The sequence below is a fragment of the Chrysochloris asiatica genome, unplaced genomic scaffold (assembly GCF_000296735.1).
Source record: "Chrysochloris asiatica unplaced genomic scaffold, ChrAsi1.0 scaffold00033, whole genome shotgun sequence".
NCBI classification, from domain to species: Eukaryota; Metazoa; Chordata; class Mammalia; order Afrosoricida; family Chrysochloridae; genus Chrysochloris; species Chrysochloris asiatica.
The window spans coordinates 1,552,191-1,573,680 of record NW_006408551.1 but is presented as its reverse complement, the minus strand read 5'-3'; the positions used below and the strand labels follow the sequence as shown (position 1 = coordinate 1,573,680).

Below are 21,490 nucleotides of genomic sequence, written 5' to 3'. Positions count from 1 at the left end.
ACCTTGCTTGCTGGAAGTTACAAGGACTTAAAATACTTACTGATGAAGATTCAAAAACCTCAGCCTTCAGTATGGATAGCACTTTAATGTAAGAAAACAAAAATTGTCACAAGTAGACCAATAAATAGCATCATGCTAAATAGAGAAAAGACTGATACTGTTAAAGCCTTCATTTTGCTTGGATCCACAATCAAACAGTGTGTTGCATTAGGTAAATCTGCTGTACAAGACCTTTTGTACAAGAGTAAAGGCATCATGTTCAAGATAATCATGTTCAAGAGCAAAGATACCAGTTTGAGTACTAAGATATACCTGATCCTAGCCATGGTAATTTCAAAAGCCTTATATGCATGTGAAAATTGGATAGTGAATAAGGAAAAACGTAGAAGATTTGATACATTTGAATTACGGTGTTGGAGAAAATTACTGAAAATACCATGGACTGCCAGAAGAATAAACAAATCTGTGTTGGAAAAAACACAGCCAGAAAGTTCCTTAGAAGGCAGGATTGCCAGATTTCATCTCTCATACTTCAGATAGTCCCTGGAGAAAGACATCATGCTTGGTAAAGTCGAGGGTCAGTGAAGAAAAAGACCCCCAATGAGATGGATTGGCACAGTGGCAGTAACAGTGGGCTCATGCATAACAGCAATTGTGAGAATGGCACGGGACTGGGCACTGTTTCCTTCTGTTGTGCCTAGGGTCACTATGAGTCAGGACTGACTCAGCAACTATCCAGTAAGGGATTCTCCCTTTCCTCCCCTCTCATTTTTGGTAACCATAAAATAATGTTGCTTTCTGTATGTAAACCTATTCTTGACATTTTATAAAAGTGGTATAATGTCATTTTGTGACCGACTCATGTCATTTTACATTGTTGTTGTTGTTGTCAGGTGCCATCGAGTCGGAACCGACTCATAGTGACCCATGCACAGCAGCCTAACAAAACAATGTCCGATCCTGGGCCAACCTCACTACCGCTGCCACATTTGAGTCCATCAATGATGCCACCTGGCCAATCCATCACGTTAGGGGTCTCCCTCTTTTTCTCTGACCCTCCACCTTACCCAGAATGACATCCTTCTCCAGCGACTGTTTCCTCCGGACAATATGTCCAAAGTATGAGAGACAAGGCCTAGCCATCCTGGCCTCCAAGGAGCACTCTGGCTGCACTTCTTCCAAAACAGATCTATTGGTTCTTTTGGCAGTCCATGGCACTTTCAGTATTCTCCTCCAACACCACAACTCAAAGGCATCAATTCTTCTACGATCTTCCTTATTCACTGTCCAGCTTTCGCATCCATATGAGGCTATTGAAAACACCATGGCCTGGGTCAGGCGTACCCTAGTCCTCAAGCTGACATCTCTGCTCTTCAATACTTTAAAAAGTTCCTGTGCAGCAGATTTGCCCAATGCAATACGTCGTCTGATCTCTTGACTATTGCTTCTGCGAGTGTTGATAGTTGATCCAAGAAGAATGAAGTCCTTGACAACTTCAATCTTTTCTCCATTGATAAGAATGTTGTTTATTGGTCCAGTGGTGAGGATTTTTGTTTTCTTGACATTGAGATGTAATCCATATCGAAGGCTGTGCTCTTTGATCTTCATAAGTAAATGTTTCAAGTCCTCTTCACTTTCAGCGATCAAGGTTGTATCATCTGCATATCTCAGGTTGTTAATGAGTCTTCCTCCAATCCTGACGCCACGTTTTTCTTCATAGAACCCAGCTTCTCGTATTATTTGCTCAGCATACAGGTTGAATAAGTATGGTGAAAGAATACAACCCTGTCTCACACCTTTCCCAATTTTAAAACATAATGTCCCTCAAATTCATCCATGTTACATGATTCATCATTATTCTTTATCATTATGTGGTATTGCTTTTTTTAAAATAAATGCTTTATTGTGAATTATGTGATAGTTTACATGGGAGAACATTAGTTTTATATTCATTCTATCATATATCATTTTATTGTCATAGTTACAATCCCATCCATGCATCATCAACCAACCAAAGGGTATACCCTGCAAGCCTGTTCCCCACCCACCCCCAGTCATCAGCACAAAGCCCCTTTCCCTCTCTGGATCTCAAGTCCCCAGCTACTCCATCTCTCCATGTCAGCGTCTCTGCCTCTATCTCAGGCCTCACTGCTTCTCTGGGTAGGGTCCCACTTTCTGCTCTTCTCCATTGATGGTCCTAGGGCCCTCCGCTCCTAGACTGAAAAGTTAATCACTCCCCTCCTTGCTATAAAATGTCCACCTTTACATTTCCAACCCTCACAATCAGTCCTGATAACAATGATTCTATGTGGTATTTCTTGTATGTAGGTACTATATTTTGTTTATACATTTATCTATTGATGGACATGTAAGTTGTTTCTATCTTTTTGCTATTGTAAATAATGCTGCAATGAACATGGACATTTGTATATTTATTTGTGTCACTGCCCTTACATCTCTAATCCCACCTAGAAGAGGGATTGCTGGATCATATGATATTTTTATTTCTAGCTTTTTACGGAAGCACAGCAACGATTTTTGATATCACAAACCTCTAAGCTCTTGACTCCACTACAAGAAGTTCTTTGGCCCATTATTTATTTTAGTATTGAGTTTCCTCCATTCTCTTGTTCCTTTTGTAGTCTTCATTCTGATCTTCTCCTACAGTATAGCTCTCCACTCCAGGAATCCGGTCTTGCTTCTCCTTTAGAGAAAATCTACATGTCTAAATTTATTAGTCTGGCCTAGTGTTCTTGTGTATTTTCTGTCCTCCCTTCCCCCACTATTTATAGCAAAGCTAATTCTGGGTGGCCTCTCTCTTTTTCCCTGTTCTTCCTCCTGTGACCGGTGAAGTGACTTCTCAAATATTTGGGCATAGAAGGTCAGAAGCAGATTTTTGGCATCTGATCTCAGCCTCAGATTTAGCAGGAGCCAGTGTCATGGAGGAGTCCTGGTGTGGTGCTATGTGTTAATTCACTGGATTGTAAAGTTGGTTTGAACCATAAGGTTGGTGGTTCAAGCTCACTAGCCTCTTCTTGGAAACCCTGTACAGTGTCACTATGAGTTGGAACCATCTCAATGGCACCTAACAACAATAACAAAAGTGTCATAGAGATGGAGGCAGGCAGAAACTTCAGGTACAGAGAGGAGGACAGCTGGGGCCCTAAAGGCATTGTGACCATCTTTGGAGTTCTGAACTGGGAGTCAGGCATTCTATCCGGATTTTACTACTCTGCATTCTCATCGTACTCCTCTACTGTCTGGGGCTCTGGGACAGGGAAGGGATAAAGAGGCTATATCTTGGGAATAATAAAAGCAGAGTCCAGGTGCCTTCCCTGCTGGCAGTATATACACTTCCTTGATAACACCTGTCTAGAAGTGCCCTAGTCCCCTGGAGTTGATGTCCACAGATGGAGTATTGCATAGAGACCCTAACCATCAATCGTGTGTTAATTTATCCAAGGCAAGGATTGTCCCAGAGTCAGCACAATGGGAGTCCATATGCTTTGTAAAAAGACATTGTCGTTAAGTGTCATCAAGTTGATTCTGACTCATAGCAACCCTGTATAAGGTTTTTGAGGAGTGACTGGTGAGTTTGAACCACCGTCTTTGCAGTCCAGTGTGTATCCTACAGTGTCACACCAGGACTCTTAGAAAAGGTATAATCCTGGTAAGAAGTAAGGGGACAAGGGATCATTGAAAAAGGAGTTAAAATACGATAGCAATAGAAGCTTCTAAGAAAAAAGAGACTCATAAACATTATGACAGTTGAGGGGCAGAGGCAGTATTAGAAATATTGAGAAATAATCTGAGATAAATTCCAAGTGTGACAGAGACAAGAATTGGGGCAAAAATTGTTTGGGATGTGACAAAAGCAGAGAGAGAGAATGGAAAGATGAACAAATGGATATACACAAGACAGACACCCAGCAAGAAAAAGAACTTGAAAGGGGAGGTGGGAGCAAGAGCGGTTCTAATTATGCCACATTATTTCCTATCTTTCCTCTTGGCCTCATTTCTGGATTGGAGTTATAAATAGCAGAGAGTTGGAAAATGTCCCCTTCCTTGCTTCTGTTCCAGCATTAGGGGAAAAGAGAGGAGAAAGGACAAGCTCATGAGTTCTCTGGGGGAGATCCCTTTGCAGTCCCACCCAGATAGAGTCTGAGCCAGCCCAGGACTCTAGGTTCTGCAAATTCCCTCGCCCTTTGATGGTTAGGGAGGGTCTTCATTGTCTCTATGTGGTGAGAACAAGTAGACTACTAGCTGAAGAGTTGGCAATTCATACACACCCAGAGGTTCCTGGGAAGACAGTGTTGGTGATATGTTTCTGAAAGGTCATAGTCTTTGAAAACCCTATAGAATACTTGTACACCAGGATTCTGCAACAACTGGCAACAGTGAGAAGAGCCTGGGAGCTGGAAACACTCTTTCCTCCCTCAGACTGGATTCATTCTGGAAACACTCTTTCCTTCCTGCCACACTAGGAATTGTCCTCATATCACACCCCCAGCTGCTCCTTGGAAACCCTATATACAGGGTCGCTATAGTCTTTCATGGAGTCCTGGTGTGACGCTGTGGGTTAATGCGCCATACTGCAAAGCCGTTTGAATTGCAAGGTTAGTGGTTCAAGCTCACCAGTCGCTCCTCGGAAACCCTATACAGGGTCGCTATGGGTCAGAACCGACTCTACGGCATTAACAACAACAATAGATTTTTATGAGTCAGAACCGCCTCTACAGCGTTTAACAACAACCCCTTAGATCCAGTCTCTTATCTTTGCCCTTCATCAACACCTGGCTTAATTTCCTCTTCCAGTATGCCCTCAATCTTTTTCTTGTTTTCTTCCTTCACTCCATCTCTTGTTGATCAAACCTTTGGTCTTCTTCAGCCATTTTTCTCTTCCCATTTTTTTTTTTTTTTTTGGTCTCAACCTGCCTCCTTTGCTCCTTTCCCTCTTGAATTTTCTTATTCTCTTTGCCTCCGTCTTTTCCCCAGTTTCTCTGAATGCTCAGGAGTGCTCAATGGGTTGGTGTGGAAAGAGGTGTGATTTGAACATGAAAAGAGATGCTCTAAGTGACCACGGGGAGGAGGGAGTACCCACGCTCAGAACGGATCCCGTTTTCTCTCTTTTTTTCCCAGGTTGTCCGTTACTCTCCATCCAATTTCTCACCCTCTTTTCCAGCTCCTTTTGATCTGCCCTCTCTTCCCGCCCCATTCCTGGGTGCCGCCTCCGCTCTCCTGCAAAGGCAACGGGAAGAGAGGGGTGGGAAGTGCGTGCCGGGGCGGGGCCAGTACCGGGTGCGGCTGGGGAGAATAAGTGCAGTTCCCACCCACGACCGCCAACCTGAATAGCACTAGGGGACGCTTTTGGGCGGGATTGGGGCGGGACTCGGGCGGCACCTCGGGACCGAGTGGATCCGCTGAGAGTGCTGGAGCGGTGGTGGCTGGAACTGGTCGGCGGAGCGGCGGGTGAGCAGTGGTCAGGTGAAAGACTGGGACGCTTCTGAAAGAGCAGCGAGAATTCGAGACCAGAGACGGAGGCTTGTGTAACTCAAGGCTCAGGCGGCTCAGGAATTGGCCTGCGCTCCTGGGGCACTCGCGCGGGCTTTGCCCCATGGCCAGCACTCGAGGGCGCGATCCCTGGGGGACCTCTGGGCTATGCTACCTTCTTGGCTCCCTGCTTTCTGGACTGCTCTGCCCAGGGGCTATTGCCTTCAATCTGGACGTGATGGATGCTTTGCGCAAGGAGGGTGAGCCGGGCAGCCTCTTCGGCTTTTCTGTGGCTCTTCACCGGCAGCTGCAGCCCCGACCCCAGAGTTGGTGAGTCATAGCATCCACCCCGGGAGTCCCCATGCAAGAGCCACAGATTTCCCTCTTCAACCCTGGGCCACCTCGTTTTTTCAGTCTTCCAAGCCCAACCTGGAGCCTGGCCTCATCCGTCTTGGGTTTGGGTGGGTATCCTCTGGATGAGTATCCAAGTTCCAGGGTCTTGCTTTGGGGACATATTGGAGAGCAAAACTCTTGACAGGAAACCATCTCCTCCTAACTTTCCTCCCAACTTGCATCCTTGTTACAGTGCCAGGGTTTCTGGGGAGATGGACCATTGTGTCTGTACTTAGGCAGGAGGACAGGGGAAGGGTGGATAGACTTCTGAAATTGCTTCCTGCCGAAGCATTGTCATGGGATGGGATGAGGGCAGGAGGCACTGGGAAACCTGGAGAGATCTGCTACTTTTATGACTCAAGGCCAAGACCACTGGAAGGTTAGGAGTGGACCTGGGAGGATCTGGCAACCTGCCCTAGGAGGTTTGGAGATTGAAAGTGACAGGAAACAGAACTCCCTAAAGTAATGCAACCACCACCAGCAGCAGCAGCAGCAAGGAGAGATGTCCAGGAAGGATGCTGGCCAGGCTGTTCACTTTCCTCCTCCTCAGAAAATTTCCAGCTCAGGAATCTCAGCAGTGGAGGAAGACAGGGAGGGGCAAAGGACAATTCTAGTTCTTTTCTCATCAATTCAGGACCCAAGCGAGATGGACACCACTTCTGTGACGGGCCTGTCACTGGACATGGCTTTTGTACGCTTGGTTTTAGCTACATGTAGAAGTTAAGAAAGAGAGGTGAGAAGGGGAAGAAAGCTTCCCTTCCTTGCCAGCCACAGGGCTTTTTTTTTCTCTTAGCCTGTGTCTAAACCACATTAAGTGTCCATTACTAGGATCAATGCTGTCCACTGGGACTGTCTTCTCCCCCTACTATTGGCCTGGGGGCAGAGGGCAGGGACTAGAACTCATTGCTCCTTTCTGGGCTTAGGGAGGGGGGAGAACTTTGATCGTCCTTCTTCAATTATTCCCATCATCTGGGAGCATGGTCAGTGATCCCAAAATGTTGTGGGGGATAGAAAGCAACTGATTTCTTCTCTTCTTCCTTCCATTTGCTTCTTCCCTCATCGCAGTTACCCTCCTTTCTTCCCTCCCTCTGCCATCTGCCAGAGTTCCAGGATCAGAGGCCTTTTTAGGACATGCCGAACTCTGAGCTATTTCCAGGCAAATTCTAGGTTATTTTTAATAGTGTGGTCTCTTGTCCTTTCCCCCTCCTCTTTGAAAGTGGCCCCTTATTTTGTTTTTCAGAGCCAAGCTGGGGGTATTCCTAGGAGCCTAACTGCCTGACTCTGCTTTAGCTCCAACAGGGGGTCCTCTGCTGCCTGGTGGCTTGAGAGAGGCTAGGTTCCTTGTTCAAGTCCTACTTTTGAATTGCAGATTGTCTTCCCTAGCACTCATTGATTGAGAAAGGCTTTCTCATTTGTTTTGATGTCTTTCAGTCTGGTCCCTGGAGGACCAGACTGAAACCTTCATACTTTGTGCCACAATTTTGGCCTCATTTATTTCCTTCAACTATAAACTGGAGATCAATAAAAAGCTCTGGTAGCGTAGTGGTTACGAGTCTGGCACTGCTAATCTCAATCAAGGTCAAGGTCAGCAGTTCGGAACTACTAGCCATTCCGTGGGAGGAAGATGAAGCTTTCTGCTCCCATAAAGATTTGCAGCCTTGGAAACCTCCGTAGGGTCTCTATGAGTCGGAGCTGACTCCACAGCATCCCACCCACCACCATATAGGGTTGGAGTCCTGGTGTGGCTTTGTGGGATAAAATAAGGTTGGTTTGAATTACAAGGTCCATGGTTTGAACTCATCAGCCGCTTCTTGGAACCTTATACAGGTTTGCTGCGACTCAGAACCAACTTGATGGTACTTAACAACAAGGACCACATAGGGTTAAGGTAGCTTCGTGTTAATGCACTGGACTGCAAGGTCGGTTTGAAGCACAAGGTCAGCGGTTCAAGCTCACTACCTGCTCCTCAGAAACTCTATACAGGGTCTCTATAAGTCGGAACTGACTCAAAAGCACTTAACAACAACATAGGCTTAGGGAGCTGTCTGGTGATGTAGGATCAGCACTGGACTGCTAACCACAAGGTTAGTGGTTCAAACCCACCAGCTACTCCTAGGAAACCCTATATAAGATTGTTCCGAGTCAGAATTGACTTGATGGCACTTAACAGCAGCAACCGTATAGGGTTAAGGAGCCCTGGTAGTATAATGGATTATGCTAACTGTAAGGTCAGCTGTTCAAATCTAGCAGCCTCTCTGAAGAAAAAAGATGAGACTGTTTGCTCCCTAAAAGATTTGCAGCCTTGGAAACCCTATACAGGGTAGCTATGAGTTGGAACGAACTTGGTGGCACACCTCCACTACCACCATATAGGCTTATTGTAGGGATTAAATGAGCTCCAAATATATATAAAAAAGAGTCTGGGTAATGCCAGAAGTTTGCAATTGCTGCTGATCCAAAGGTCAATCTGGCAGTTTGAATCCACCCAGTGGTTTCATGGAAAAAAGGCCGGTGAACTACTTCTGTAAAGACTATAGTTCTATAACACATAGGGTCACATGAGTTGAATTGACTCAATGGCAGCTAACAAACATACATGTTCTAAACATGTAAAATATTTAGAACAGCACAGGGCTCATAGTCAGTGCTAGGAAATGTTGTTAGTGCTGTTGAATTGATTCTGAGTCATAGTAACTCTATACAGGGCTTCTGAGGAGCAGCTGGTGGGTTTGAACTGATGAACTTTTAGTTAGCTCTCTAGTGCTTCATCTATAGTGCCACACCAGAACGCCATGAAAATGCTAACAGTCCTATTATTCTTGTTCTGTGGACCACAGAGGTAGAGAACAGCTTTAGCAATTTACAGTAATCCTAGATCTGAAGGTTTAGCTTGAGCATCCTCGAACTGGAGCCAGCCTTCCAGTCTAACCACTTTCCTTAGATGGCCACCCATATTGAGAGAGGTTAGAGAAGGGTTGGACTTGGCTAGCACCCTGGAATGTGTGGAGAATTAAAAGGTACAATGACACTGGGCTACTACTCATCCTCCACTTAACTGGACTCTTGGGGGTCCCTCTGCTCCAGCTACCAACATTTTTTCCTTTCCTCTCTACAGTGGCTGCTAATGTGCCTACTGACCTGTCCAGAGGCTGGGTTCATGGGATGAAGCCAGGAAGGAGTGTATGACGGGAGCAGAGGTGGAGGGGTTGGAGAGGCTGTGTGTGGGAACTCTTGTTCCAGGAGGGATGGGCCAGGATGTTTCCTACCAAGAGTTGTTGTTGTTGTTGTTATGTACCATGGAGTTGGAACCAACTCATAGCGACCCTGTACAGGGTTTCTGAGGCTGTCTGGGCATATTTATGCATTTGGCAGCATCTTTCCTCCATAGGAACCCCTCTTCTTCTGCATGCTCTTGACCTACAGGGGAGACATGAGCATTAATGACTGCACCTCTAGGTGCTCAGCTGTATACTGATCAGCTGAGGCTCTGGGGGGGGGGGGGCCTCTCTGTGAGTCCGTATACAGTAGTGGTCAGTAAACACCTCCTATGAGACAAGTACAAAGATGAGCAAGACAACCCAGTCCTCCAGGAGATGACCATCTTTGTGTTTGGAGGGATGGGGCACTGATGACTTGTCTGAAGATTGGCATTAGTTTGCACAGGGCCATGTTTCCTGGCTTGGTTTTCTGCTCAGTGAACCCAGATGGTCTCTTTGTCTTCTCCTTTCCCTCCCTTCTGGCAGATCTCAGTGTTTTGGAAAGTGGCTGGTCATTGGGTATAGTGAAGCAGCAGTTGTATCAGAGTTGGACAGGTGTGAATTGGAATTCCCAAACTTCTGCTTAGCATTTCTGCATAAATTCCCTCTCTGACCCATAATAGGTGCTGAATAAATATTATTTTTTTGTCTCTCTAGTGTCTAACACAAGACCTGGCTTACTTTACTGCCCTCCCCCCCCCCCCCCCCCCCCCCAATTGCGTCAGATTAGGACTGTGCCTCATAGGGTTTTCAAGCGCTGCTTTTTTTTTTTCTTTTCTGAAGTAGATAGCTACGCCTTTCTTCGCAGCTTCTCTGGTGGATGTGAACCTCTGTTCCTTTGGTTATCAGCCTACCCCATTCACCATTTGCAACACCCAGAGCATATATAGGTTCTCAATAAAGAACTGTGAAACAGTGTTGGACCTATCTCTTCCTACCCCCTTCTTTCTCTTGACACTGGCTCTGACATGGGATGACAGCTGCTAAGAGATGAGGAGGAGTTTCGGGAAGGGAGGATGGCTCGGTGCCCTCCCTCTGCTGCCTCACCAGGACTGGCACAGCGCCCCACAGATGCCTGTCTGTAATATTGCCCACTACAGCTTTGCGCCTCTTCACAGGAAGGGAGATGGAGGAAAAGCGTGTGGGAAAGAGACTTCGATTTTTCACCTGCTGCCACTTTTGAGTCTCTCCTGTTGGTAGCCACTTGCGTGTCAATCACCTCACCTCACCCCCTCCTCACTCCTGGCCTGGGGATTCAGCCCCAGGGGACCTAGGCCACCTCCATTCCCAGCACAGTCCTCCCTGGGGGAAGAAACCTTGGCTGTGATCATGGAAAATTGTCCTGCCAAGAAAGTTGTAGCTGGGAAAGAGTCTGATGGGGCGGTCAGGGAGAAGACTGGGCAGGGATGGGCGGTGGGGGAAGGGGAGATAGTAGATGTAAGGAGTAGAAAGAGGAGTGGGTAAGGGGATTCAGGATGTGGGGGAGGGGGGGCACATGGGGTAGGACTAGAGGCAGAATGAGAAACTTGTCCTTACTTTCATGCCAGCTGGAGTGACTGAGGGTGTCCAGGTGGCAGAGCTGCCAAGAAATGGGGTCTTTGCTGAGTTTCTGATTGGGGAAACAGGCCTGCATTTAGCTTCTTTCCAGGCCTCAGAAGCTAGTCCCAGTGTCAGTCTGGGCCATGTTACTTTTGCACTCAGCATTCTTGGCATTTCTGGCAGGATTTCAATTGGACCAGGGTGAGGGAGGAGGACAGGGTTTGGGAATGGGGCCAGGGAGGGGGTAGAGAAGGCCTAGTCAGGAACAGGTGCTGGGAACAGGAGATGCTTTCCAAATCAGCAGCCCTGGCCAGGCTGTTTGTGTGTGGGTGTCTATCTACTGTGGGTATTGGTCCCTCATCCAGATAGTATGTGCATATGTAACATGGTATTTGCATGGCCAAGTGTGTGAATTTGCCCTTGCCTAGGACTGTGGGTTAATGCGCCAGACTGCAAAGCCATTTGAACTGCAAGGTTGGCAGTTCAAGCTCACCAGCTGCTCCTTGGAAACCCTATACAGGGTCCCTATGGGTTGGAATCGACTTGATGGCACTTAACAACAACAACAGGACTTGGGAAAACTGACTTTTGTCCCTTCTCCTTAATCCTGAACACTCTGCTTAGTACTAAGGGGTTGGACCTGGGCAGCTCTGGGGAGGTTAAAGCACTCTGCCCTCTAACTCTTGCCCCTAATGCATCGTGCAGGCTGCTGGTGGGTGCTCCACAGGCCCTGGCTCTGCCTGGGCAGCAGGCGAATCGCACTGGAGGCCTCTTCGCCTGCCCCTTGAGCCTGGAGGAAACTGACTGCTACAGAGTGGACATCGACCAGGGAGGTACGGGGCTTCAGGGGGTGAAGTGGAGAAGCACCTGTGGAGGGAAGGAGAGGCCTTGGCCTCTTCTTCCTCCCCTAATCCCCAGTGTCCTACTTCTAGCTGATGTGCAAAAGGAGAGCAAGGAGAACCAGTGGTTGGGAGTCAGTGTTCGGAGCCAGGGCCCTGGCGGCAAGATTGTTGTGAGTACTGCTTCCTGTGACTATTCAAGGGTGCTTGTGTTTGAATATGTGTGTGTGGCTATTTGGGTATGTATGTGTATGTCATGTGCTTCCAGAACACAGGCTGGGTACATGATGTAATTTCTAGGAATCAGGAAGATATAAAAATGTATAAGACATGGCCCCTGACCTTATAAATAAATAAAACTAAAATCTTACCATCCATCTAGCCTTCCATTATCAAACTCCTATCGAGAACCTTGTAAGCATCAGCCACTGTGCTTGTTACTGATAGAGGATATATAAAAATTAACTGCCATCGAATCCTTTCTGACCCTGTATGGAGTTTCCAGGGCTGCAATGTTTATAGCAGAGCAGAAAGTCTCGTCTTTCTCTTGCAGAGCGCCTGCTGGATTTGAATTGCCAGTCTTTTGGTTAGCAGGCCTGTGTTTATCCTATAAAGGATATACAAAGGTGCTTAAAAAAGTTCAAGGATAAATAGGAGGCACAGGACTTTGGGACAAGTTGGGGGTGCATGAGAAACTTGTCCTTACTTCCATACCAGCTGGAGTGACTAAGGGTGTCCAGGTGGCAGAGCTGCCAAGGAATGGGGTCTTTGCTGGGTTTCTGATTGGGGAAACAGGCCTGCATCTAGCTTCTTTCCTGGTCCTTCTTGGTAGACATTCAGTGGTGCATAGGACACAAGGACATCTAGGGCCTCCAGCCTGCCACTGCCACGTTCCAACTCAGCCCCTCCGCCCCCCCAACCCTCTCACACCTTCAGCTCCGGATGCCATTGCAACTGCCCCTGGCTGTCCTGAGCTGAGCACAAGGAACTCAAGATGAGACAGGGTGCTCCTTCCCCACCCCGACTGCCACATACAGCTGGCAGGGGTGAAGTGGGGTTCCAGGGATGACCAGAATAAAGATTGTGGAAAACATAGTTAAAAGATAATGGAGTTTAAAAAAGTCAATAGTTAGCAACAACAACAAAAAGAAAATGGAGTTTTTACATGAACTTTTTGTGTGGTGCTGAAGGATAAGCAATGGACTGCAAGTTTGATTGAACTGAAAGATTGGTGATTTAAACCCACCAGCTGCTCCTCGGAAACCCTATACAGGGTCACTATGAGTCACTTTGCAACAACGTATAAAGACTGGGAAACTCCCGATCTTTGCCTCAAATAGCCTATGGCATACAAAGATTCTCTTTCTTTCTTCATCTGTTTCTGTTCTTCTCTATATTTTTTTGCAAACATGCATGAACACACAATTAACAATGCAAGCCATGCTGGGGCAGAATATAGCTAATGTTAGTGAGTCCTTTTCTAGTCATCAGTCTGTGAAAGTCCAAAGGAAGAGTGGAGAGAAAAGGCACCTGCAGGAGAGCTGAGCCAGGCTTTAAGAACAAGAATAGGTACTGCTTTGAGAGTGGTTGTTGTTGTTGTTGTTGTTAAGTGCTGTCAAGTTGGTTTCAACTCATAGTGACCTTGTATAGGGTTTCCAAGGAGTGGCTGGTAGGTTTTAACCTCAAACTTTTTGGTTAGCATCCCAATGCTTGTCCTGTAATGCCATACCAGGAAAATGAAGAGGGGAGGAAATTCATTACCGGGGAGGGGTCAACAGTTGGAAAGGTCTAGAGACAGGACCAGACTTGACATGTTGGAGGACAGGAGCAAGTGGCATGATCAGGAAGACATGACTTTTATATCCTGGCTTAGTTGTGCCTGTGGGTGGCCGTGCAGAAGGTGGAGCAAGGACTTGTCCTAGAGAGGCTCAAGGAAGTGGGTGCAGATGGGATACTGGATTATGCTTATACTTGCCCACTGGGGCTTGGTGGTGGTGTTCTAGCAATTTCATTAAAGGTGTGTGTGTATGTGAGCGCGCATGTGCACCTACACGCATACCGGTGCCAGTCTGTGTCCAATGACGGCAGTATGACTTAAGTAAGACCCTGGGCCACACAGGGAAATGGCCTTCCATCCCTCTCTCCTTCAGACCTGTGCACATCGATACGAGGCGCGGCAGCGAGTGGACCAGATCCTGGAGACACGTGATGTGATTGGTCGCTGCTTTGTGCTCAGCCAGGACCTGGCCATCCGTGATGAGCTGGATGGTGGGGAGTGGAAGTTCTGTGAGGGGCGTCCCCAGAGCCATGAACAATTTGGGTTCTGCCAGCAGGGCACAGCGGCCGCCTTCTCCCCTGACAGCCATTACCTCCTCTTTGGGGCCCCAGGAACTTATAACTGGAAGGGTGAGTCACTCCCCAGGAAGGAGACGAGGGAACCCAGACCTTTTCTTGCCACAGAGACAGGACTAGAGTGGCCACGCATGACCACATGTCCACTGCCGTTGCACCCTGTGGCACTGCCATGCCTTCCTCCTCCATCACACTAGTCCACGCGTGAATGGGGTGCCTACCTTCCTTCGCATGGTCCCATGGTCCTCAACACTGGCATGAGCCCTGACCTGCATGACTGGGCTGCTCACCTGGCTATGCCTGCATGCTCCAGTACGCAGTCCGGTCCTCATCACTCCCATTCCCGTCTCTGCCCACACTGCTGACCGAGCTGATACTCGGTGAGTGTGATGCCAACTCTGGGCACCCCTAGGAAGCTTTGGCTGGGCAGGGGGCAGGAGGTGGAACTGGAGGGGAGATGAGGGGCTTCCCAAATGCTTGTCTAACTCTGTTTAGCCTGAGGGTGTTCCTCACCCCTGCCCTAGACACTAATAGGACTGTCCTTGCAGGCACAGCCAGGGTGGAGCTCTGTGCACAGGGCTCGGCGGACCTGGCACACTTGGACGACGGGCCCTACGAGGCGGGGGGCGAGAAGGAGCAGGACCCCCGCCTCATCCCTGTCCCTGCCAACAGCTACTTTGGTAGGGACCCCTTCCTGGCCCAGAACCACTCTAACCCTCTGCTCCTCTCTCTTGTTCCCCCTCTCCATGCGCCTCCCCTCCTGTCTCTGTCTCTGTCTCTCCACCCTGTCTGTCTCTGGGACTCGGATTCTGATTTCTCTGCTCTCTTGGCCTCATTTTCTTCCTTCACTTTTTCCTCTTTCACCTTCTCCTCTGGCTTTTCTTCTGTCTGTCTCCCTACTCTGTGGCTCTTCTCTGGATGTCCCTCCCCTGCTGTCTCCTCCTCCTACCCCCAACAGGGTTGCTCTTTGTGACCAACATTGATAGTTCAGACCCTGACCAGCTGGTGTATAAAACTTTGGACCCTGCTGACCGGCTCCTAGGACCAGTCGGAGACTTGGCCCTGAATAGCTACTTAGGTTTGTAAGCTCCCACCCAAGTCCTCCTGGGCCCCGGGAACATGTTCTCTCCCCCTCCCCGCCCCACACACACTCCCAGGGGCCAGGTCTGAGAAGAGGAGCTCCAGGGTGATGGCCTTGGGGATTGTGAGCATGCGGAAACTCCAGGTGGAGGGAGAGAGACAGGGCTGAGACTATACTGGGTAAAGAGGAGGGTAGGCCTCCAGGGAGACTTTCTCTGAGGAATGGATGGTAGATACATGCTGGAGATAATTCCAGCCTTGGTGGTAAGTTCTCATAGTCTCATCTACATATCCCTTCTACAGAGGAGGAGGGAATGAGGCTTGGGAGATGTTTGAGTGACTCAGTCTCTTCCCTTCTACCCATATGTCCCTTTTCCCCCACGTGAAGGTGGGATAGATGGGAGAAAGAAGGAGCATTGGATGGAACTGGGGTACTCTAAGGTGTGGGATGGGAGAGGACCATTCCTTCTGCTTCAGCTCCCTGGGAGAGGTGTGGTGAGACCTCTGTCTCAGTTCTTGCCTCTGTGCTTGATTTCCCTAGCTATCCTGACTTCTCAGCATTGCCTTCCTCTCTCCTCCCACTCCTTGGATAGACTTGTTGCACTTCTTGTGCCAAATTCCATTCTCTGGACCAAGCAGGTGTGGGAGGGCTGCCTGGTCTTAGGAGAGGCAGGAAGAGTGGTCCAGCTATGGCAGCGGTAGCTTGGGGGACACCTCCTCCATCTTTTAGCTCCTGTTTGCTAGGTGGTGGGCTGGGGTGGGGTTGCTGGAACACACTCAGGCATGAGTCTGTTAGGAAGTACTAACCCCCCATACAGGTTTCTCCATTGACTCGGGGAAGGGGCTGGTTCGTTCAGAGGAGCTGAGCTTTGTGGCAGGGGCACCCCGTGCCAACCACAAAGGTGCTGTGGTCATTCTGCGCAAGGATAGTGCCAGCCGCCTGGTACCTGAAGTTGTATTGTCTGGGGAGCGCCTGACTTCCGGCTTTGGCTATTCATTGGCTGTAGCTGATCTCAACAATGATGGGTGAGAGAAGGCAGATGGGAGGGGGGCTGAGGGGTGTTTGGGCCCCGGAGGTATCAGGTGCCTTTGCCATCTTCTCTGACTGCCCTGGCAAGTCTGAACCCATACTGACTGTTTTGGTATCTCGCCATAGCTCGCCAGACCTGGTAGTGGGTGCCCCCTACTTCTTTGAGCGCCAAGAAGAGCTTGGTGGTGCTGTGTATGTGTACATGAACCAGGGGGGTCACTGGGCTGATGTCACCCCTCTCCGACTCTGCGGCTCCCCTGACTCCATGTTTGGGATCAGTGTGGCTGTCCTGGGGGATCTCAACCAAGACGGCTTCCCAGGTATGACTGAAAACTGGAAATGCTTAGTGTGGGGAGAAGGTGGGGGAGGGCAAGGCAGGGTAGATGAGAGAGTGACTCAGAGGCCAGGGAACATTCTCCTGAGGTCTCAGGGAGAGAAGCCTAGATTCGCATCCGAGCTTTACCAGCTGTGTGACCTTAGAAAAGTTACTTAACCTTTCTGAGCTAGTAATGTCCAGAGACAGTGGATGAAAGAATTAAAGATGAAGTATGTGTTACGCAGTTTGTGCTCTGCTGCTGTTTTAAAGGTTGTGTGTTTAAATCCACTCAGTGGCACTGTGGAGAAATATCTGACAATCTGCTTCTGTAAATATTGTTGTTGTTATGTGCTGTGGAGTCAGTTCTGACTCATAGCGATCCTGTACAGAGTTTCCAAGGCTGTAAATCTTTATGGGAGCAGAAAGCCTCATTTTTCTCCCGAGGAACAGCTGGTAGTTTCGAACTGCTGACCTTAAGGTTCACAGCCCAATTCGTAACCACTAAGCTACTACAACCAACAAAATTCTATGGAGAATTTCTACTCTGTAACACATGGGTTCACCTTGAGTTGGAATTGGTTTAAAAACATTAAAAAAAAAAAAAGTAAGGTACTTGTGTGCCCTTGAGTCAATTCTTATTCATAACTTCTTAATAAAATTGAAAATATATAGGACCTAGGAAAAGTTGGGGTTCTTGTCACCCCTATTTCCAGACTGATTGCATTTTTCTTATACACCACAGATATTGCTGTGGGTGCTCCATTTGATGGAGATGGGAAAGTCTTTATCTATCATGGGAGCAGTCTGGGGGTTGTCCTTAAACCTTCACAGGTGAGCGGGGTGTGGTTGGGATGAGGGAACCTTTATTGGTGGGATAGGGGGGCATAGCAGCAATAAGGCAGAGGACAGGGGGTGATAGGGTTAGAGAAGGTTGACAGTCTGGTCTTCTAGGTGTTGGAAGGTGAGGCCGTGGGCATCAAGAGCTTCGGCTACTCCCTGTCTGGTGGTCTGGATGTGGATGGGAATCATTATCCAGACCTGCTGGTGGGCTCCCTGACTGACACTGCTGCCCTCTTTAGGTGATCCCCTCCCCTTCCTCGGCCTGCTCCCTCCCTGATACTGTTATACCCTCTCTGTGACTAATCTCCACTCCAGTGCTGAATCTGATATTGCTTTCCCTGCTTCTTGTTCTAATGTGTCCCGTGATTGTCATTCTCCAATCCTCCAGGGCCAGACCCATTCTTCATGTCTCCCATGAACTCTTCATTGTTCCTCCAACCATCGACCTAGAGCAGCCCAACTGTCCTGGTGGCCTCTCAGTCTGGTGAGATGGGGTCTGAGGCAAGGGCAGGGGTGGCCTCCAGGGCCTGTTCCTCCCATTCTCTGCTACTTTCTCCAGTTTGGGGTTGGGCTGTGGCAGGGGTGAGAAGTAGAGGTTTGGGGTCTTGACCTACCAGCCTTGCCTGGTTCAGGGGCCACCTTTTGATCCCACAGTGTGGACCTAAGAATATGTTTCAGCTACATTGCAGCCCCCAGCAGCTACAGCCCTATTGTGGGTGAGTGAGCATCTCCCATCCTGTGGGGTTTCTGGGAGAAGGGCATCATGGGAACAAGGTCAGACTAGAGCATTTCCTCAGCTTCACTGGTTCCCCTCTTCTCCCCACACACTACAGCCCTGGATTACATGATAGATGGAGACACAGACCGGCGGCTGCGGGGTCAGGTTCCTCGGATAACCTTCCTGAGTCGTGGTCCAGAAGACCCCAAGCACCAGGCCTCGGGCACTGTGTGGCTGAAGCACCAGCATGATCGAGTCTGTGGAGACACCATATTCCAGCTACAGGTGGACACTGACCCCTTGGCTTCTAAGTGTCATTATCACTTTTTTTTTACAATTTGAAAACCAATATTGTTTTATTAACTGACCAGATTACAAAAATAATAATAGTAGACACCTCAGTTCATTCTTCTAATAAGCCTATTGATCTGGTCTTCCTTGTTGTTAGCATCTCTACCTTCTGCAAAATGGGTGGTCTTATTCTTCATCCCACCTCATGTTGAAGATAATTTGAAAAGCCACAGGAAGCTATCTGTTTCTTTGAAATGTTTTCCAACAGTGTAAATCTCATGAATCAGATCCTCCATGCGATGATGCCGTATTTACCAAGAGATCTTGCAATCAATGTGTTATCTGTCAGGGCCGTTCACTTCTTACTAATTTTGCTGTAGCCATGCTTGTAGATCAATTTATTCACTGCCTTCAGGTTTGGGTACCTCCATGCAATATGTGGCTCCACAATGCTCACCATGTTCACTGAAGCCTTGTTGAGCTTAACAAAGGTGCCATTGAAGATCTGGCGAAGGTGAAGAAGCTGCAACACTGTTGGAAGGTCATCTGTTCCAACCTTTGTTTCCAACCTTTGAATCCCAATCACCAGTAATTATCAATACATCTTTTAAAAAACCTTTTTATTGTGAATTGAGTGAAGGTTTACAGGCAAGATCATCGGTTTTACATTTAACAAATAGAATACACTTTCTTTTGTCTCAATGATTGCAGTTCCCTCTAAGAACCAACAGTTATCCTGCTTCTTCCTGTGGCTTTTATTTCCATTCCACCCACCTTCCTATCCCTTCTTAATTTGTCCTTAGGCACATGTTGCCCCTTTGATTTTGAATAATTGACCATTCCATCATTCATAGTGAGCATAGCTTATTAGTGTTGTTGTCTCCCTATACACCTATCTACTGATTGGCTGAAAGTTGGGCTATGAAGGTGAGTTCTTTTCTAGACTTCATGCATTCTCTTTGACCAGTAAGACTGGTCTTTTTTTAAAAAATAATTTTGAGTTTTGTTCCTCATGTTCACCTTCTAATGTGATCCCTTTCAGAGCAGTTGGTAGTGGTAGTGGTAGTGGGGAACCATCTAGTTCTTCTGGTTTCAGTCGTGGAGACTGATTTCAGACCTTTTCAATTCTCATCATTCATTCTTCTGCACATAAAGAGACCAATAGGTGCACCTTAGACAGCTTCTCATAAGCTTTTAAGATCCCAGATGCTACTCATGAAACTAGGATGTAGAACATTGTCTTTGTGGACTGTTATACCAATTGACCATGGTGTCCCCTGGGATGATGGTCCTGAGCCCCCAGGCTCAGCTACTTATTGCCTTAAGATATTTGATAATATCTCAGAAGTTTTCATTATTTTGCCTGCTGTATGCTCCACCACATTCACAGTGTGTTTGCCAGAAAGCAAAATACTTATGTATATCTGTGGGATATATAGATATATACATACATACACACACATATATTCCACTCTTCCTCCCATACAACCCAGTCCCTTCCTTCCGACCCCTGGCAACCATCAAAGAATGTTTCTTTTTACTATTTTACACTCATATATTTGTGGGATATAGAAGTATGTATATATATATCCTACTCTTCCTCTCATACCCATTCAATGTATGTTTCAATCTGTATATTTATGCACAGAATGCTATTGTTCTGCAGTTGTGTATATATTACTGTTTACATCTGTCCCTTTTAGCCCATGCATTCATCACTGTGTCTTCACATACCTTCATCATTCTTCTGCCACCCTCCCTCTTTTTGTGTATTGCCCTTCCTGTCACTCCAGCTAACATGTGTCTAGCCTCTAGTCAGTGAATTACTTTTCCCTCCCTCCCGCCTCTGATAAACATTAAAGTATGTTGCTTTTTAGTCTAGAAACCTTTTCTTAAGCTTTTACAATAATGTTCTCATACAACATTTGCCCTTTTGTGATGAACTAATTTCACTCAGGATAACATCCTCCAGGTTCATCCAGGTTATGAGAGGTGTTTTGCAGATTTATCGTTATTCTTCAACATTGTGTGTATGTACCAAAGTTTGTTTATTCATTCTTCCATTGTTGGACGCTTAGGCTAGCTCCATCTTTTTGCTATTGTGAGTAGTGCTGCAGTGAACATCAGTATGCATATATCTACTTGTGTCCTGGCTCATATTTCTCGTGGATATATACCAAGTAGAGAGTAAGGTATTTCTATTTCCAAGTTTCTGAGGAATCGCCATACCGTTTTCCAGAGTGTTTGACCCATTTTACAGTCCCACCAGCAATGTAGGAGGGTCCTAGTCTCTCTACACCCTTGCCACCATTTGCTATTTTCTTAATTTTTTTAAATTCACTAATGTTGGTGTGAGATGATATCTCATCGTTGTTTTGATTTGCATCTCTCTAATGGGTAATGATGAGTCCTGGTATGGTGCTGTGGGTTAATGTGCCAGACTGTAAAGCCATTTGAACTGCAAGGTCAGTGGTTCAAGCTCACCAGCTGCTCCTTGGAAACCCTATACAGGGTCGCTATGGGTCAGAATCGACTCGACAGCACTTAACAACAACAACAACAATGGTTAATGAAGGAGCTCTGGTAGCGTAGTGGTTATGAATTGGGTTGCTAACCTCAGGGTCAGCAGTTTGAAACTACCAGCTGTTCCATGGAAGAAAGATGAGGCTTTCTGCTCCCGTAAAGATTGACAGCCTTGGAAATGCTGTAAAGGGTTGCTATGAGTCGGAACTGACTCCACGGCACATAACGACAACAACAATGGTTAATGATTATGAACATTTTTTCATGTTTGTTGGCTGCCTGAATGCCTTTTTGGGTAAAGTGTCTGTTCATGTCCTGTGCCCATTTTTAAATTGGATTGTTTGCCTTTTTTCTTATAGAGGTGGATTTTTCTCTAAATTTTTTATATTAGTCACTTGTCTGATATGTCATTGCAAAAATTTCCCCCTAGTCTTTGGGCTACCTTTTAACTCCTTTGGAAAAATCTTTTGATGTACATTGTTGTTGTCAGGCGCCATCAAGTCGGAACCGACTCATAGCGACCCCATGCACAGCAGAACGAAACAATGTCCGATCCTGGGCCAACCTCACTAACGCTGCCATCAATGATGCCACCTTGATGCCATCAATGATGCCACCTGGCTCATCCATCTCATTGGGGGTCTTCCTCTTTTTCTCTGACCCTCCACCTTACCCAGCATAACATCCCTCTCCAGCGACTTTTCTCTCCGGACAATGTGTCCAAAGTATGAGAGACGAAGCTTAGCCATCTTGGCCTCCAAGGAGCACTCTGGTTGTACTTCTTCCAAAACAGATCTATTGGTTCTTTTGGCAGTCCATGGC

At 47.3% G+C, this 21,490-nt stretch overlaps 1 protein-coding gene across 2 annotated transcripts in view; it reads left to right on the top strand.

Moving 5' to 3' along the window:
* The first annotated feature begins 5,452 nt into the window (after nucleotides 1-5,452).
* The window catches only part of ITGA7 (integrin, alpha 7), a 61,052-nt gene continuing 45,014 nt past the window's right edge, over nucleotides 5,453-21,490 (top strand). Inside the window, exons 1-12 of one of the 2 annotated variants that reach the window (XM_006859392.1) lie at nucleotides 5,453-5,820; nucleotides 11,385-11,512; nucleotides 11,612-11,691; nucleotides 13,669-13,924; nucleotides 14,829-14,948; nucleotides 15,769-15,976; nucleotides 16,107-16,300; nucleotides 17,039-17,127; nucleotides 17,248-17,375; nucleotides 17,525-17,620; nucleotides 17,791-17,852; nucleotides 17,970-18,139. In XM_006859392.1, coding sequence (XP_006859454.1) covers nucleotides 5,615-5,820; nucleotides 11,385-11,512; nucleotides 11,612-11,691; nucleotides 13,669-13,924; nucleotides 14,829-14,948; nucleotides 15,769-15,976; nucleotides 16,107-16,300; nucleotides 17,039-17,127; nucleotides 17,248-17,375; nucleotides 17,525-17,620; nucleotides 17,791-17,852; nucleotides 17,970-18,139 — 1,737 coding nt within the window. In that variant the 5' untranslated portion in view covers nucleotides 5,453-5,614. Of the gene's footprint in view, nucleotides 5,821-11,384; nucleotides 11,513-11,611; nucleotides 11,692-13,668; nucleotides 13,925-14,418; nucleotides 14,551-14,828; nucleotides 14,949-15,768; nucleotides 15,977-16,106; nucleotides 16,301-17,038; nucleotides 17,128-17,247; nucleotides 17,376-17,524; nucleotides 17,621-17,790; nucleotides 17,853-17,969; nucleotides 18,140-21,490 lie in introns of both variants that reach the window. The other variant, XM_006859391.1, reaches the window with a different exon arrangement.